The 19259-nt window shown below is 39.7% G+C and overlaps 1 protein-coding gene across 17 annotated transcripts in view; it reads right to left on the reverse strand.

Annotated features, from left to right (window-relative positions):
• The window catches only part of ELMO1 (engulfment and cell motility 1), a 592158-nt gene that overhangs the window by 366088 nt on the left and 206811 nt on the right, over positions 1-19259 (reverse strand). For all 17 annotated transcript variants that reach the window (XM_019031281.4, XM_055347629.2, XM_055347626.2 and 14 more), the window contains 3 exons: positions 14476-14575; positions 6246-6397; positions 3981-4059 (listed from right to left, as the gene is read on the reverse strand). In XM_019031281.4, the coding sequence (XP_018886826.1) occupies positions 3981-4059; positions 6246-6397; positions 14476-14575 (331 nt within the window). The remainder of the gene's footprint in view (positions 1-3980; positions 4060-6245; positions 6398-14475; positions 14576-19259) is intronic.

Consider the following 19259-nt stretch of genomic DNA (forward strand, 5'->3'; position numbering starts at 1 on the left):
GTCCACAAAATATTGTTTAGTTTTAAAAGAAGTTTAGAAAAACTACAATGCATGTAGTATGCTCACATTTGGTGAAAAAAAATGATGTATTAGGAGAATATTTGCACAGAACAAACAGGGAGGTAGCACCATGAAAGTCACAAGAGTTGTAAATAATTGCCGTGGTTCTGCCTCTGGGAATATAATTACAGGAATCTTTCAAACTTCTTCCTTTTGAGTCAGTATTTTCTGATTTTTCTACCAAATCTTTTAACTAACAAGTTTTTTAAATAGTGCTTATCAAAAGTATAAGTATTTGTAGAGAAATTTGGAAGGGATCTCACCAACATATTTGCCATTGAAATAGTGAACTGAATAATGGTAAAAGTTGTAAGCAAAAGGATCCATTTGCCCACCTAACAGCAACCTCCTCCCCGACAAAACTAGCCCAGCCCTTCCCTCCGTTTGTGCCAGGAAACAGAGAATCTCCTACATCCCAGAGGCATGGGAAAGCAAGGCCTCCACCCCTGGGGGAACCCTAGAAGGGAAGGGAGTTCCCAGAGGAGGAAGCTTTACCCTAGGCCCCAGCACAGGCCTCTCTCAGTAAGGCCTACCTCACAGATGCAAAGGAAAAAACAGCACAGGTCCTTCTGACCATGGTGGCATTTTTTTCAGTAACAGCAGAAATAAGGTGTAAGTGTTTAAAAGCATTCCAAATTCAAAGAAACCCCAGATAATGGAGTCCTGTGAATGTGTCTGGCCCCAAGTCAAAAAAAAGATGAAATTTTAAAAAAGTATTTGACTGGAGTGGAATCAGGCTACTCCAAACAAAGCAATGGTTCTAAGGCTTTAAACAGATAAAACAAAAAAACAAACAAAAAATAGTGTTCCTGCAAATCCAGTAAATACATGTTTAGATTATATTTCAATCTAATTGGAGTGAGAAAATGGGCTTGGTGTTATCCAGGCTTCGGGGAGTTGTTTACTTGGCAAATACAGGAGAATTCTGTGAGTGACATCTCTGACAGGCGTTGGATGGGATGCTTTGCAGGTAAAAGCAGGGATAAGGTTGAGACTCGAACTCTGATTCTTACCCACTCAGCAACCTGGTCAAGTTCTTTACTCCCTTTGAGGCTCAATTTCCTTACTTATAAAACAGAAATAATGTGGCTTTCTCTGAATATGAGGATAAAATGAAATAATGTAATATAAAACACTGAACACTGCTTGGCACATGCCAGACTCTCAATAATATTATCATTGATGGCTGACTTTGGTCAATTTTCCTATTTGCCAAAAATTCAGAACTTTTAATTTTTCAGAACATACGCCAATAACAATGCCAACGTCAAATTCAGACCAGCTGAAACTTTATTTTACTTAGAACATAGAGCCCAGACTAAGGCATACAAGCTCAGCTGTTAATATAAATCCACAGCAACCCACATGATATCACCAGTTAGCTCAGTCTTCTGCTTTACAGGCCTCTACTGACCTTCAGAAAGTAATATCCAACAAACTTTTCTTCATTTTGAATCTGAAATCCCTTTTTAGAGCTATCTCGCTACTCACTGAAATTTTTTTAAATTTAAAAATCATGATACTCCCTTTATTTTGATGAACAACATTCTTAATTTCAAGAGTTTATAGTTTATGAAGTCCACATCATTTTTCCATGGACAAGTAAATTAAATACCTTGTAGGTATTTTTAGAGCTTGATTGAATTAGTCATATAATACTTCATAAATTTCTGCTGAAATATATACAGTCTTCCTTAGTTGGAATCTTTCTTAAATGGTTTAAGGTTATTAGACTACTCTTTGTCATGGTTTATTACTCTTTGTGGTGGTTTATTAGAATAATATATAGCCAAACTGTTTCCTGTCAGTCTTATGTTGCATAGTTTTCAAAGAAAGGCTTGATTCACAAAATCCAAACCTAATCTTATATCGACATTCCATTATATTACCATTATTATCAATGTCCTGAAGTTAGTACAGATTGACACCTGATTCCCTATTTGTCCATGGTCATGAGAGTCCAATTTAACAAATGAACAGTAGTGTTTGGTATAAAATAAGATGCAGTAAGCATTTTACTCATGTCTAGATTCAGAGATCCAAGTGAAATGGCCTTTTGAGTGGGCATGAACTTTCACTTCCTCTAATCCATCCTCTTCTTTCACGGATGGAGAAAGGAAACTTCCAAGAGTTGAGATCAGAATGCAACCTTCCTGACCCCACACGCTACACTGAGCTACCATGCGGCTGGGCCAGAAGTCCCCAGTCTGGCCAGCAGAAGGACCCAGTTCCTCCAATGCCCAAGTCAAGCTTGTGTATGTACACAGTGAGAGCTTCCAGACAACTTCTGGGCTGCTTGGGAGTTATGATGAGTTCGGTATTTAGACTAAAATATCACAGAAGCAGCCCTATCCATTATTTCACCTCAGATCTGCAAACCACTCCTAAAAATCCAGCAAGGGTAAGACTGCCCCTAGCACAGGCTTGTGGAGGGCAGGCACCTCTACCTGGCTCCAGCGAACACCAAATCAAATGTCCAGGAAACTATAAAGTGACACCACTCCTTGTGCAAACACAGCCCCCCAGGGATGAATAAGAAATTCTAAATGGAAAACAAACCAGAACCCCTCATGTTTAGTCACTGAGGTTTAAAATGCTTGGCAATGAAAAAGCAAAATAAAATCCAAAAATTCTTGTCATGGCCTTCAGTAGCAGGTTCGCTTTCTAATTTCTTCTAAACGAACTCACTGGCAACTGCCATCAAGCTCCCCAGCATAGTTTCTAGGTGGGTGAAAGAGCTCATATTCCCACCCACTTTTTTAAGGAAGGAAATTGTGACCAGGGTAACATATTACATGACATGTTGATTGAAAAAAACATGAATGGATTTTGAGGTGTGACCTAAATTCCAAGACAAGGCAAAATTCCACTTCTTCACATCCCCTCTGTAATGCTCCTTTCCTTCGTGAAGAAAGAAAGAAAGATCTACAGACAAAGGACACCATCAGAGGAAAGGTTCCATGTATGTATATTAAGGGGTTCCTTCCATTTTTTTTCTTTTTCTTTTTTTTTTTTTTTTAAGACAGTCTTGCTCTGTCGCCCAAGCTGGAGTACAGCAGTGTGATGTCAGCTCACTGCAACCTCTGCCTCCCAGGTTGGTTCAAGTGATTCTCCTGCCTCAGCTTCCCGAGTAGCTGGGATTACAGGCGTGCACTATCACGCCCGGCTAATTTTTGTATATTTAGTAGAGATGGGGTTTTGCTATATTGACAAGGCTAGTCCCAGCTTCCTGACCTCAAGTGATCTGCCTACCTTGGCTTCCCAAAGGGCTGGGACTACAGGTGTGAGCCACCACACCCGGCTCCTTTTATACAGGAGAGGAAACAGATGGCTCCAATTTCCCAGCCACATCCACACACAGAAGTAAGTAATCTCACCAAGCAAGGAGCCCCTCTGACATATGAATGCAGTTATCTCCACAAGGAGCAGCCATCTGCATATTATCCCTCCTATCCTCTCACCTTCCATCACCTCCCTCCTTGGGAAAAACATGGCACCCCTCAGGGTCTGTTTCCTGATACAGAAAATGAGAACAGCACTTCCCTCAAGCTAGTGAGCATCCCATGAAATGACAGAAGGTCGCAGGGGCTCCTAACTCTGCTTCCACCACAGCAGCGTTTTCATCTTTTTACATCTGGGCTTCCAGGTTGCATTTCATTTCATGAAAAGGCTCTACTGCTGGAACACTCCTAGCATCCCTCATCAGTCAAGGGCTTATCCATCTCCACCCACTTGCCCCTGGATTTGGGAAGGACCCCAGCGGGCCAGCCGTGCAGCGGAACATAGCTGCTCTGGAGAGTCCATCTGTGGCCAGGATAGCAGAGTGGCCCAATGAGTCCCCGAATAGAAGGAGAAGGCGTTCTCTGCACACAAAGTTCCTAGCCCTGACATAGCCATAAGACTAAAGAAATGCAACTTACCTGCCTCCTCTCATCAGGAGCCTTCAGGAAAAGTGCATTAATCACTGCAATAGTATAGGTTTGGATTTCTTGATCTGACCTGTAAAGATAGAGACCAATTCAGAAAATCAGAACACGAAGTCAGAAGAGGCTAGCCCTGGGTCAAACCATGAAGAGGCTCAAAATCAGCCCCCTCTCCCAAAAAAAAAGTGAGAGAGAAAGGCAGGGCCTAGAAAATGCATTTTGCACTGAGAATGCATTTCAAACATCACAAGGTGGTAAATATACAACTACTATTACTAGCTGACAGTACACTGGTCAGTGCAGAATGCCCAGAAATATAGGCAGCCTTCTCTCTTATTCAGATTAAAGGCATAAACCTAGGGGATGTTGTAATTGATGTACTACTAGTAATAGATGTATGTATGTCTGTATGTATGTATGTGTATGTGTATGTATGTGTAATTTTCTGTCTGATACATGAAATATATCAGGGAGTAGTTTCAGATGTCTCCACATTCTTGGGCTAATTGGATGGCTCTATTATATATTCTAAAAATCTATTTCCAAATATAAACATTTCAATAACAAAAAGAACAGGTGTTTGTTTATAAATCTGATTTTCACTGGAATGGAACCAGAAATAATAAAATGAAACAAAGCTCTAATGTAAGGCATGTGGTAAACAGTAAATAAGGAGGACTCAAGGCATAAACAAAGAGTGACTTATGAGCTACATTTAGGAATAACTTATCAGGCCAGTGAGAGAGAGGTGGAGCTTAGAACTAGGCCAGGATAGGGTGCAAAGCCCAGTTCATCACAGGCTGGCTGAGACCTTGGACAAATTCATGAGTATCCCCCAAGGCACAGTTACCTCATCTACAACATGGGGTTAGACACACTTATTTCATGGGATTGCTGTGAAGATAAAATGAGATTATGCATGTAAAATCCTTAGCACAGTACTTGGAGAATAATAAACTCTCCACTTTGGTAATGTGCTTTGGGATGAAGATGTGTGCCTTTGAGATTCCCAGAAACGACACAGTATATAAATTAATACAGTTCACATTCAAAGGAAATGTGAAACTGGTCTTATTTCTAGAGAAGCTACCTTACATTATCATCATTTTGAAGAATTATGATTCTGAGGCCACAATCACGGAGGCCACCACAATCCTCAGCTTCTGTGACTTAAATTTTAAATGTTGGTAATCCTCCTACCTCCAAATGAAAATAATATCTAATATAATTTGCTTTGGTAGTTTATATTATAAACACAACAGTTAACATTTCAGAGAACCATTCCCACCCTGCACCACCAACCCAAATGGGCCAATTGGGTTTCCTCTTGAGAATTTGTAATTGTGACCTAATGGACCAGGGGCAAGAGTTAGGGGGAGTTGGGTCACTGTAGTGCCAACCAAAATGCTAGAGAAAAGGCCATCTGCTGAGGACTCCGGGGAAGCTATGGTTTCTCTCCTTCTCAAGGCTTAGCTACTTATGTCATTTCTGGATTCTACAAGGTACCCCAGTATTGTTCCAATAACCTCCTTTCCTGTGTAAGCAAGCTCATAATGTTTATTATCACTGCAATCCAAAATACTTGAATTTCTAAAGTAGCACTGTACAATAGAGTCCTTCTCAGGTTGGTATCGTCAGAGACAACCTTCCTAGTTACCTAAGGGAGGAAAGAAGGGGAAAAATGCCTCAAAGACTGCAGGCTGCAGGGGCAGCTATCTTACATCCATTTTATAGCTCAAGCCACTAGAAAAAATCCTATATTTTATTATAAAATACAAAAGAAGCAGCTCACTAGAATCACCTTGAGCATAACTAAGAAAGAAGTCTGCCTTTAAAAATTCCTAGTAAAAATGCATAACATTACATTTCTAATTAACTATGAAAATACTCATTATATCACAGAAAACATTAACTTACGTGGTTTAAGAAAGAGAACTTAAGAGAACAAATCATCCTGTTTTATCTTCTTAAAAGTAAAACTCTGCCAATATCTACCAATATCCATTAAAACTGAGAGCTTACCAAGGGCCAGGCGTGGGGACAGGCAATGCCAAGAACCAGCTTGGAGTTCAGTGAGGGACAGAGGCCAAGGGAAAGTAACCATGCCATTCCAGTGTGACACATGGTTTGGTTATATGCCAAATTGAGATTCTTTTTCTGTACATTTAACCAAACTATAACAACATAAAATGTTTCCCAGTGCATTACCGTGGCCATCTTCCTGAAGCATTTCTCCTCCCCAGAGCATCTTGGCATGCTTACCCTTGCAGGTGTGGAATGAGCTGGCCGATGGTGATCTCCTGCGCCACTTTCTGGTAGAGGTCATGGCTATTGAGCACCATCGACTCCAAAATGGCCAAGGACCGCTGCAGGATCGAGATGTCTATGGCTGACTTGTTCACAAAACTTGCTATCTGAAAATCCAAGTGGGACACAATTGACTGCTCGTGGTAAGTAGAGCAGAGACATGGAGAAGGGAACAAATGAATCAAATCAGGAACTCATTTAAGAAACACCAGGCACTGAGGATGACCTGGAATTACAGCAAAATAGCAAGAAACCCATTGAACCAGGGATTGTTCATGATATCATTACAAAGCATGATTTATCTCATCTCTATAATTTACTGATAAGCAAATGTTTTAAAAAAGACACACCTCCAAGGATTATTCTTTCTGTATTTCCTAGGATTATTCTCCTGAGTTTCATCTTTTAGGGGCAGACAATTTCAACACATATATTGTAAGGATGCCTGTGTTTCTCTGGGATGGTAATGTCAACATATGTTAATTGCCATTCCTCTTGCATTCCCAGGCTACTCCTTCATCCACACAATCCATGGCTTTTATATGCTTATTATGTTCTTGTTGCATTCTTAAGGGACTCGCACAAATCTCACTTGTCAACACAATTCAACTGTCAACTTCTCAGTCACTGGCCACTCTCTTAAACGAAAAACTTGTTACCCCTTTCTTCCAATTTCTGATGGTTAAAACAAGTTCTTTTCATCTCTCCCAAATTTAGCAAACAGGAAATCATTTAAGTGAGCAGTACTAAAAGTTAAAATACTACTTTAAGCTCCAAAATAGATTCTCTAAGGAATTAATCACTAAATCCCCAAACATAATAAATCACAATGTGAGCGGAAAATAAAATAGAGGTTAGAATAATGGATCGCAGTAATCCAAACACATGGGTACCATAAAGGTTTTATTTTACAGGCCTCATTAAAAGTTATTACTGTCTGTTGACAGCTCACAATAAAAAGCCATTATTATATCAGCATAATGACTGCTTTCTTAAAAGCTAAATAACTTGGTTCCACGACAACTAAACACTTGCTGCTTCCCCCTGTCAACACTAATTTCTCCCTTTTTTGCTGCCCCAGAGACCACTTGCCTCATCTCCTCTCCATCTTTGCACATGATAAATGTACAGCACACCATGGCAGTTCCCAGGTACCATCGGAATTGTCCCTAGTCCGCTGATTTCCAGGTGAAAGGAGGGGTGGGAGACGCAGATACCAACACTCTGCCTACCCCAGCTACATCTGGATCTCAGGCGTGGGAAATAATGTGAAGAAGTGCGGTGACATTATGATTTTACATTCCGAAAAGCTATTATTTTAAAATACAAACTTCAGGAATAGTATGGAAATTTTAAGGTTCTCAAAAGACTGCTTCAGCTCTTCTCATGGCTAATAAATTTCTCCAACATGTTTACTATCCTTGGCAAGCCCTTGACTTATTCCTCACAGTCTGCTCCAATCCACCAAATCTACCACGCTAAGGCCACCCTTCTTTCCCTAGGGCCATCTTTCTCTGACAAAAATCCAATTATTGTCACACTGTGTTCAGGGTTTAATACTTAACTTAGACATCTTCTAAACAGAGGATAAATTATCTGACTCCTCCCCCACCCCACCAAACCATTTTTCACGCTCTCGGCATAATTCTTGGCACTGGTATTAGGAAACTGAAGAACTCATAAAGAAATTCATTGACAATACTTCAGATTTTCTTGCAACTAATTTTCTCCTCATTCCCAGCTCCCCTGCTTGTCTCTATTTATTAAATTTGGATGTGCCTTAAGGATGCAAGGAGGCTTCTGCCCGAGAAGCTGTTGCTGATATTGTCAAGCACCCTCCGCCTCCATCTTTATCCACTCTTTTCATTCAGCCAATATTTACTCATCATTAAGTGATCCATTTCAGTAACATACATTGCTTGTGTACTATGTAACAGGCTTGCCCTGTCCCACAGAGCTGGAAATACAAAGATGAAAATAACAGACTTCAAGGACCTTACAGTCTAGTATGGACAGATAAAAAGGCATTTACTATGAAGTACACTGCGGGCCTATACTTGGCATCCAAAAGGATGCCACCATTTGGATATTCCAAAAAAGCCAAAAATTAAAAAGGGGGATTATCAATCTCATTGTCTTCGTACTCCTCTCTTCCCAATTATCACTCTTTTCTAAGAATCCATAATCATTGGTGATTCATATTTCCAGCTGCCTATTTTATATCCCTGTGATACATCTGACATGTCTCCGTTTTGATACAGAGCATATACAAATAACACTGGCCCAGTGGTCTAACTCATTGCTGGGTTACTAAAACACAATCTTCTGCAGTTTCTTTTATGTTCAAGTTTTCCATCAAATGGAAATTTACCCCCTGAATTAGTCGCCTACTTCCATAAATATCCTTTTTACAATATTTCCTTTCTTGAAATATTCAGTCAGAACTCTCAGTGTTTTCTTCTTTTTTATTTTTTATTTTTTGAGACGGAATCTTGCTCTGTTGCCCAGGCTGGAGTGCAATGGTATGATCTCAGTTCACTGCAACCTCCACCTCTCCAGTTCAAGCAATTCTCCTGCCTCAGCCTCTTAAGTAGCTGGGATTACAGGCATGCACCATCATGCCAAGCTAATTTTTCTATTTTTAGTAGAGATGGCATTTCACCAGATTGGCCAGGCTGATATCGAACTCCTGACCTCAAGTAATCCACCCGCCTCGGCCTCCCAAAGTGCTGGGATTACAGGCATGAGCCACGGCACCCAGCCTACACTCAGTGTTTTCTGATATGAAGTATACCTTCTCATAAAGGGTTTTAAAGTTCTCTATAAATCATTAACTATTCCCTGCTGCCAGTGGGCTTGCTCAATGGTGGTAACAATAATTTGCTGTCTTTGCTTTAATTCAGGCATATTTATATCCCACATACATATTCCATTTCCATTCACTATTTTTCTCCTAAGAAATGAATCCCTTACTTTCATGAAAGTATTCTTTAAAATTCATGTTTCTAGTAATTCACCTCTTCCTTGACATAAATAACCTAATCATTTCAGCAATCCTAAAGCATGTTACATAATGAGCATTTTGTGTAACACACCTGGGGCACTCAATGCATTACAGTCCTATGTACAAGTCTGAAGTAGATGCTAATGGTTTTCTGAAACTTAACTTCTTTCTTTTGTTTTGTCACTGGTTTTAGCCAGATATTCAAATGACCTAATACTTTTACTTAATGAGTATTAATAATCAACACATCAGGGCTGATCCAAGTGAATGTAATAACTGTCGTCCTCCAGGGAGCTTGAGACCAACTCCTTATAACTGAATGTATAAATTAGTTAATGGACACATGTCTCTACGTCCAGTTTGAAAACTACAGATCTTCGTACAGCTAGAGAAGGTTATTCATGCCTATTTAAATTTTCATTTCCTTTATCCCCCAAAAGAGTAATAATGATTCCCTCTGCCTTTCAATTTATCCCAGCTCCATTACTGTACTTTTGGGTGACACAAGTGAGCCAACCCAAGCCAGCCACAGTATAGCTTCTCGAAAGTAGGCCTGTAACATAAGGAAGAAGCAAGAGGAGTTAGCAGTAATTAATTATACACACTAGCTCCTTGTACTGCTCATTCATTTAAAAATCTTAGCTAAATAAGAGAAATACTTATGTAACTTTTAAGAAGCTAAGGGGCATTACAGTGCATGAATCAACGATCCAATAAATACTTCTTAGAATCACTTAGAATGAGATCTTAAAATTCTCCTATGTTATCAAAACCTAAAAGAACCATGGAGGGCCGGGCACAGTGGCTCACGCCTGTAATCCCAGAACTTTGGGAGGCCGAGGCGGGTGGATCACGAGGTCAGGAGATCGAGACCATCCTGGCTAACATGGTGAAACCCCCGTCTCTACTAAAAATACAAAAAATTAGCCAGGCGTGGTGGTGGGCTCCTGTAGTCCCAGCTACTTGGGAGGCTGAAGAGGGAGAATCGCGTGAACCCAGGAGGCAGAGGTTGCAGTGAGCCAAGATCACACCACTGCACTCCAGCCTGGGTGACGGAGCGAGACTCTGTCTCAAAAACAAAATAAAACAGAACAAAAAACCAGCCATGGAGAACATGAAGCTCTACTCCTGTATTTAAAATTATCTAGGTAGATGCCTGTAAATCTCTCAAATTTTTAAGAGGCAAAAATTACCAGGTCTCTAAAGCAATATGGTGGGATGTTTGTCCAGGCACTGAAAACATTTGCGGGGTGAGCCAGGTTCTCCTGCACAGCTAGGGTTTCAAGAGCATTTATATGAAACTTTCCTTCCAAAAGAAGGCACTGATGTTATACTTGGCTAGGGAAAAACCAACTCATAACACCTAAAGTTTTTTTCTTTTCTTTCTAATCCATATTTTCTTACTCTCTCCCTAAGTAGCCGAGTCTTTAAAATGCAACAACACTATATATTGGTATCAAGGAATTCCAAGTTTCAGAGCTGTTTATGAAATGATGCTATTTATTGCAGCCAAAATTTGTAAACCAGAATCTAGATTCACACATAACAAAACAGATAAAGTAATAGAGAAGGAGACAGAGGCTGGCAGGGAAAAAAAATATTTCTCCAAAGTGGTATGAATTTGGCATTAATAGGAAGCCAACTCTAGACCACAGAGATAGGCATCTTTTGTCAGCCCATTTCCTAGTCGATTTTTGTTGAGATAAAGCTCCATTTAAAAGACAGTTGCCTGCATACAATTCCTGGGTTGTCAAAGTGCTGAATTTGGTCCAGCTAATGAATAAAAAAGTTAACCTTACAGAAAAGTAAGTAATTTTCTGATGACTATTTTTTCAAATTCATGTAACAGATCTCTAAGTAGCAATGCAAAGAAAATGAGACTGGGAATGAGGACGTGAAATAGATTAAATGTGCTGCTTTTTAAAAAATACTTAATTTTTTATTTAAACCACCAAGACTGTCAGTCTTTACTTTCTTACATTTAATATGATTTTTGAATTAATTTCAATGAATGAAAAACATTTTCTTAAGTTGTTAGAAAATTAAATGACTGTCATTCTCTTTGGCCATTGCTCACATCATTTAATGAAACACAGCTTTCTAATTCCTTTCCACTCATCACCAAAATTTTACTTAAAATATATTTAAATACAGTACTTTTTTTTCCTTCTCTTTTTCAAATTCTGTGGGTATTTTTAATGCTTCCAAGCAAATTTTATTCATTCATTTCACAGAAATGTATTAAGACCTTACTCTGTGCCAGGCCCCGAGGATAAAGACATGAAGAAAGCCATGTTTCTGCCTTCCTGAGGTAATACTCTATTGGGAAAGACTGTCAAATGAATAAAAAATTCACCGAAATGTGACAAGTGCTGGAACAGGGGCATTCAAGAGATCCCAGGGGAACAGAGAGCAGAAGAAATTGCTTAACTCTAGCAGTAAGGTCAGGGAGGAATATGTAAGAGACAGGCTGGTTAAGCAAGGCTCCGGGAACTATGCCTTCCACCACTTGGAAAGCACAGGTGCATGATGATGAGGAGAAGCACCCTGACCATGTGACCAAGGACGCCCACTCACTATGTGACCTCATTCAACCTCGGCAAGCCACTGCATCCCTGCCTCCTAACCAGAAATAACAAGACTATCTGTTCTGTTCTGGAAAGGATTGCTGTGGGGAATCAAAAGAGCTAATGTTGGTGAAAGTAGAACATAATTTCAAGGAATTCACATTCAGTACAACATTGTTGTTACATTCTATAGCAAAAGAGGCTCTCATAACAGACAAGCCGGGCACTCTGGAGGTAGAAAAGAAAGCCTGCTGTAAATTCAAAAGTTAAAATGTTGGTTAAGTATTAAAAAATCAATGATACTCACTATCTTCAGATTTGGAATTGCTTCTCTGGAACTTATCTTAGAGAGGCAAAATAGTGCCATTTATTTTCTCCTCTCATAATCTAATGCTTACATTCCCTGCCACCACCAAAGGTGGCAGGAAGGTACTTTATAACACATCAGGATGTCTTTGGCTTCTTTAGCTATTAAGTTGGTGCAAAGGTAATTGCGGTTTTTGCATTACTCTTAATGGCAATTCCAACAGTTTCTTTCCTTTATAGCAATTCATACCACTGATAAATACAGGCAAAAAGGGGCCTCTTCCTTTTCTGTGTGTTTTCTACAGGGTTCCTTTTGCTCATCCCCTTTGGCTTTATGGATTTACATAAGGAAAGAGAGTTGATTCTGAGATGTGTTGAGAAGGCCCTGGGTTTCCAATCAGCGCTTGTCTTAAATGAACATAAAACATAGTGCAGACATGACACCTGTGGGGCCTCTGATCCTACCCCCCTCATTCAACCGATTAGGGCCATCTCATGCCCTTCGATTCAAGGCAACATCTCCCCTAAGATAATGATTAATTTCCAAAAAAAAAAAGCAGCACGTTTACAGTGGGGAGATCCTACAGATGCCACCTAATCATGTAATCCAGGGTAACATCACCAGTCAGAGGACAGTGACATCATATGCCCATGAAAGGATGCACTGAGAAGGATGTGCCATAACTTCTGTAGCATTCTTGCCAAAAATGCATAACCTTCTTTAATTGAACCATGAGGGAAATATCAGACAAATCCAAATTGAGGAACATTATACAAAATAACTGACTGTTAACTTTCAAAAGTGTCAAAATCATAAATGACAAACAAAAAACCTGAGGGACTGTCACAGACTTGGGGACACTAAGGAGGCATGACAACCAAATTCAGTGTGGGATCCTGGATCAGATCCTTAACCAGAGAAAGGCATTCACAGAAAAACAGGTGAAATCAAATGCCAGCATTGCACCACAGCTTATTCATCAATTTTGATAACCGTACTGTCATTTTGCAAAATGTTAACTTTAGGGGAGGCTGGATGAAGGGCTTATAGGAACAGTCTGTACTAATTTTTTTTTACTTTTTTGAGACAGGGTCTCACTCCGTCACCCAGACTGGAGTGTAGTGGTGCAATGTCAGCTCACTGCAACCTCTGCCTCCCAGGCTCAAGTGATTCTCCTACCTCAGCCTCCCAAGTAGGCGGGATTACAGGCTCCCACCACTGCGCCTGGCTAATTTTTGTAGTTTTCATAGAGACGAGGTTTCACCATGTTGGTCAAGCTGGTCTTGAACTCCTGACCTCAAATAATCCACCTGCGCTGGCCTCCCAAAGTCCAATTTGCTGCAACTTTTCTTTAAGTCTACCATTAGTTTAAAATAAAAGGCTTAAAAACTTCAAGTGACTCTTAATGGATTTTGCTCTGATTTTCCGGCTTGCACAGATTCACTGAAATTCTCTTTCCAGTAACCGATACTTATAAAATAAAGTTATGAATTCCAAACATCTCTTTATTCCTAATACAGTAGTAGGGAGGAGAAATGCCAATGAATTTATAAACCATTTCGCAAATACAAAGAAAGGAAAAAATAAATCAATAAATGATAATTGTCCATGATTTAATCTACATTTAAGAGTAACAAGATCAAGACTGTTTATTTTTAGTCAGAAGAATGGAAACAGAGTTGCAAATTTGTTACACTTCAATTGCAAGGAATGGTAGGGCTCTTCTGCCCCATCTTCCTGCACCAGGTCCATCTTCATTTGCTTCCTCCCAAATGAAGAACTGGTAGAACTGGGTGATGTCTGAGATATTCATTGCACCATGATTACAAGTAAGCAGGCTCACTCTGCTTAAGACACATGGACTCAGGCATCCCTCCTTTTCATATAACCCTGCTTCCAACCTAGGTGTGCAGGTCATCAGTATAGTTTGCCTCTTTCCTTTTCCCTGGACACCAGGTTGGGGATTAAAGGCTCAAGAAGGATGACAGTAGGAACTCTGTTTAGGTCTTGAAACCAACAGAGTCACACATGGGGAATTAACACACTTGTGCAGTTATTAACAGTGTGACACACTTATCTGGTCTGAGCTATGGGTGCGCACATGCAATCCCTTATAATCTCTTACAATCATTTTTATACAGAATTTGGGTTTCCTGACCCCCAGATACATAATATTATAAAAAATCATACCCATCTTTTAATATAAAGAACTAAAGGAAAGACAATTATGAAACATCCTCAAAGCAGAGAAAAATAGCTATGAAAGAAGACAGTAAGGAAAGCCTAAAGAGGCAGAGTCCACCTTACCTTCTTAATGAACGCCACCGAAAATGTATCCCAGGACACTATGCCATGGTCCATCAGCTCAACGAAGGCCGTCAGGGTGAAGGACAGCATGTCTCCAAAGCTGAAAAAGACAGAGAGGCACAAGAGTCAATAGCCCCAAAGCTAAGCAAAGACACAGAAGCAAGAAAGTTCTGGGAAAGTGAATACAAGCAGAATTTTAAAAGATCAAGAGACAAATAGCAGGACCACAGGTGACTTCTTCACTAACATGAGTGACAAGAAGGGGCAGGACGGCCTTGCTGAGGTCAACCAGGGCTTCAGCATCCAACAGACCCGGGCTCACACCAACTCTCGTTCTGGTGAGCTGTGTTGTTCTGGGCAATTCACTGACCCTGCCTGAGCCTCTATTTTTTCAGCTGAAAAACTAGATGGTGATATCTATTTAGCCACAGAGCTACTTACTTAATAAAGTATGTAGCATATAGACACTCAGTAAATGATGGCTTAAAGAAAAGCTTCTTGGCTAATGAAATCTGGAGCTGCTTAGGGAGGGCAATGTGCTTCCTTCATTACCCATACACATCAAAAGAGAAAATTAAAAATACTTCAATTAAGAGAATTAGCACTTTTTTTAAAGTGGTCTATACATCCCTCTGTGTGGACACACAGATACAAACATATATGCAAGTAAACATACTCATTTTGATTTTGGCCAGCATTTCGTCTTTAGTTAGTAACTTTTCTGGCATATCGATGGAGATAATCACTCCACATAATGGGTTTGCTGACCAAAAGACTTGCTGAGATTCAGCAGGCTATAAGGTGGGTCTAATATGTGGTTTGAAAATCCAAACAGAGATTAGGCTTGGGCAAATGGAGTTCCACCTAGGACCCTTATTAGACAATATCCTGGTGTCTACAGCTTTCAAAACAACACTTTAGCAGAGACTTAGATACACAGAATCTTTTATAGATATTCACCTTTATTGTAAATTATCATTATAAATATTAACACCTTTATGATAAATACTCTTTCTTTGAGTACATTGAATTATGCCAATCAGGATCTGTACACTGTATTATGTAATAGCACTGATTCCTAGGCTCAATTTCTTAAAAAATAAAGTTGGTTATATAGATTTTTCATTGGTAGGCTCATGCATACTATTATTGATATCCTACAAAGTCTCCTAACATATTTAGATTGAACCTTCCAACTAGTAGAATAGAAAACAGGTAACATTTCTTTCAAAACAGCTTCTCAATTTCCCTTCTTCCTACTGTCCTAATCAGCCCAGCCTCAAAAACGACCTTTGAAATTCTGCATCACCACAGAAGATGTAATGCTAAATGGAACCTATAAAAGGGGAAGTGGTTCTCAGGGAAAGACAATGATCCAAAGCTGCCGGAGACCAGGGGCAACAGAGGGGATGCAACCAGCTAAACAAAAATGGCTAAGTAGGTAGTTTCTGGAGTCAGACAGCAGGGGTTCTCCCTTCAGCCCTAAGTGGGCAAGTTATGCACCATCCTATGCTTCTGTTTCCTCATTTATTAAAAATGGGGATGATGATGATGATGATGATGATGATGATGATGGTAGTGGTAGTCACACCTAGCTCAGAGATTTTTGGAGAAATGAAAACAAGCAAACATGCTTAAAGCCCTCCAAATGCTGTGCAGTGAATTGTAAGTAGCGTGTGAGTGTTACTACATTCTCACTATGCAAAAGTGAGATTTTTAAAAGGTGAATGAAGGACAAGATTTTCAAATATTTCACCTTGTGTTAAGGATTCTCTGTTCTTAGAACTAGAAAATGAAAACAAAAACAGTAATGCAAGGAAAGCCAAACCATTCAGACCAGATAGAAAAGCAGCTAATATCTCTGGCTTTTCAGAGCTGCACAGGGCAACCTCGATCTTACAGGTGCCCCCTAGGTGGCATCAAAGGATCATACCTCAAAAAGAAATTCCAAACCAGACAACACAAACTTATTTGAAGAAAAGAACAGAACATTAGAAAGACAGGTGGAATAATGGGTTGAAGAGAGTATTGAGAAAGGTTAAATAAAAATTCCAGAATGAATCTTTCTACAGACAATGGATCACAAGAAAATCCAAATATCAGATTGCAAAATAAAAAAAAAGAAGAAGAAAAGAAAGTAAAAAGATTGCCTCAGGAAAATAAGAGCCAGGAAATAAAAGCAATTAGTAAGATTTATTAATAGACTGGGTAGGCATTAGTATTACTGTGAAAACATTATTACATAATAACATACAGCATTAGCAGTAAGCAATATTAGCTCATTTATTTTATTTACTTAAAAAGAGGAAAAACAAGAACCAAATGATAACTAATAGTGGACATTTGGTCATACCCAGCATATTAAAAGACCTCAAATGTCAAAAAAATTCCCATATACACGCCATGGGAGGACAGCATTCACAGCATCTGTACAAGGCAAAAAACCTGCCTCAGTAACATCAACAGCAGCACAGGCAATGGAACAGGCAGTGGCAGAGAAACACACACACTACTGAATCAAACTATTGGCCTAGTGCCGTGGTTCATGCCTGCAATCCCAGCACTCTGGGAGGCTGAGGCAGGTGGATCACCTGAGGTCAGGAGTTCGAGAGCAGCCTGGCCAACATGGTGAAACCCCGTCTCTCCTAAAAATACAAAAATTAGCCAGTCATGGTGGGGGGCACCTGTAGTTCCAGCTACTCTACTCAGAAGGCTGAACCCAGGAGGTGGAGGCTGCAGTGAGCCAAGATCGTGCCACTGCACTCCAGCCTGGGCGACAGAGTGACTCTGTCTCGAAGAAAAATAAAACAAATAAACCAATAAACAACAAAAAATACTCTTCTCTGCATTCCCATTAGCTAGACAGCACTCAGATCTCTAAGATCAGGAAACCAGATGACATTAGTCTTCAGTAGCTCCTTTAAAAGCAAAAGATAAAGTATATTTATGTTCTCTAATATATGAAAGCAATTTGACTCTGCTCCCTAGCTACCTGCTCAATAGAACCCTAATCCAAATGATCTTAGTAACATCTGGTACAGTCAATCGTCCCAAAAATACACTCCAGAGCTCTGTCTACAGACTCCTCAGACAGAACAGGCTGCAAGGACTTTGGGGAAAAAAAGCTGGAGAGAAGGAGAAAGAGTATCATTTGGTTTCCAAATCCCCATGCTTGTTTGGGAGTCAAGATTTCAATCTCTATGGCTGTTAAGGAGGTGCAGCACCATTTCTGAGACTGCAAATAGAGTTATATGTGCTTCTCAAGTATCCATTAGTGGGAATGATTGGTAAGTGAGAGTAAAGCTTTTTCACAGCATACACCAGTCAAGGTACTCAGAGGAAGGATAGCTCTCTTGATCTATCTAATGACAGATAGGCAGAGACAGATAGGAATATATAATAGGGCCTATTTTATATATTACTAGCATATAATATTTATGTAAAATACACATAGGTATATAATATATACATATTACATAATATTCTGTATTACACACATATTCTGTATATAACATATTCATTAGGACTGGTTGCTGGGTGACATAGTAAGTTCCCATATGGAAGAACTTTTTCCAAATTCAACTTCAAACTCTCAGTTGTAAAGAAAGGACGGCCATGCTAAAATTTTATTACATTCCAAATCAAGGGATTCAATCACCTCTTTCAAGTGAGATGGCTATAAAAGCTCTTACTGAACCTTGACATAGGTGTTTATTTCCATTCCTAGAGGAGTAATTCAGGCTCCAAACAGGGAAAGCAGAAGGCAAGTTCTACCTCTGAAATCAATGCTGGGTATAGAGAGTCAAGGCTAAAAGAATTACAAATATAAAGCAACCACATGGCACATCCAGGAACATTTTTATTTGTTTGGATTATTTGTATTTTGTAAACTGTTAGGCTAAAGATTGTGCAGTACTGACAGCCACAAATTAAGCCAACTGCAAACTTTACATGCTGGTGGAAAGCCACTGTCACAGCCAACACACCATGTGTGCTGGAATGATTCAAATAAATGTTTCTCATCAACTTAGTAGACACCATCTTCATTCCAACAAAATTCAGCCAATCTCAAAACAAGCATGTAAATTTATGCTACTAATTTTATAAAAGAATAGTGCTTCCAAATGTTTCCATGGAGTGGCAAGCCCGTTAATACAGAATTTTATTTATTTATTTATTTATTTTTTGAGACAGAGTCTCACTCTTTTGCCCAGGCTGGAGTGCAGTAGCGCGATCTCAGCTCATTGCAACCTCCACCTCCCAGGCTGAAGCGATTCTCCTGCCTCAGCCTCCCAAGTAGCTGGGATTACAGGTGCACACCACCATGCCCAGCTAATTTTTGTATTTTTAGTAGAGAAGGGGTTTCGCCATGTTAGCCAGGCTGGCCTCAAACTCCTGACCTCAGGTGATCTGCCCGCCTCAGCCTCCCAAAGTGCTGGGATTACAGGCGTGAACCACCATGCCCGGCCCCAATACAGAATTTGAAAAAAGATGAAAATAAAGGCCACTTTTAAAGCTATGATAAATTGTAGTCAATAGATCCTTAATTGTCAAGGTTAATGGCCACAGTTCTGCCCTGCCTTTTGAGTTTTTCCATCCGTTTTCCTCCTTGAGGAAGTAAAATGTATATACATTGAAATGTATGGATTTATAAGTCATCCTATAGACACACCCCTTACCTTCAAAAGTAAAATGTATATACATTGAAAGGTATGGATTTATAAGTCATCCTATAGACACACCCCTTACCTTCAAAAAGCATGACTTATGTCAGCAAACATTCT

Source organism: Gorilla gorilla, chromosome 6 (assembly GCF_029281585.2).
Source record: "Gorilla gorilla gorilla isolate KB3781 chromosome 6, NHGRI_mGorGor1-v2.1_pri, whole genome shotgun sequence".
In the NCBI taxonomy this organism is placed as follows: Eukaryota; Metazoa; Chordata; class Mammalia; order Primates; family Hominidae; genus Gorilla; species Gorilla gorilla.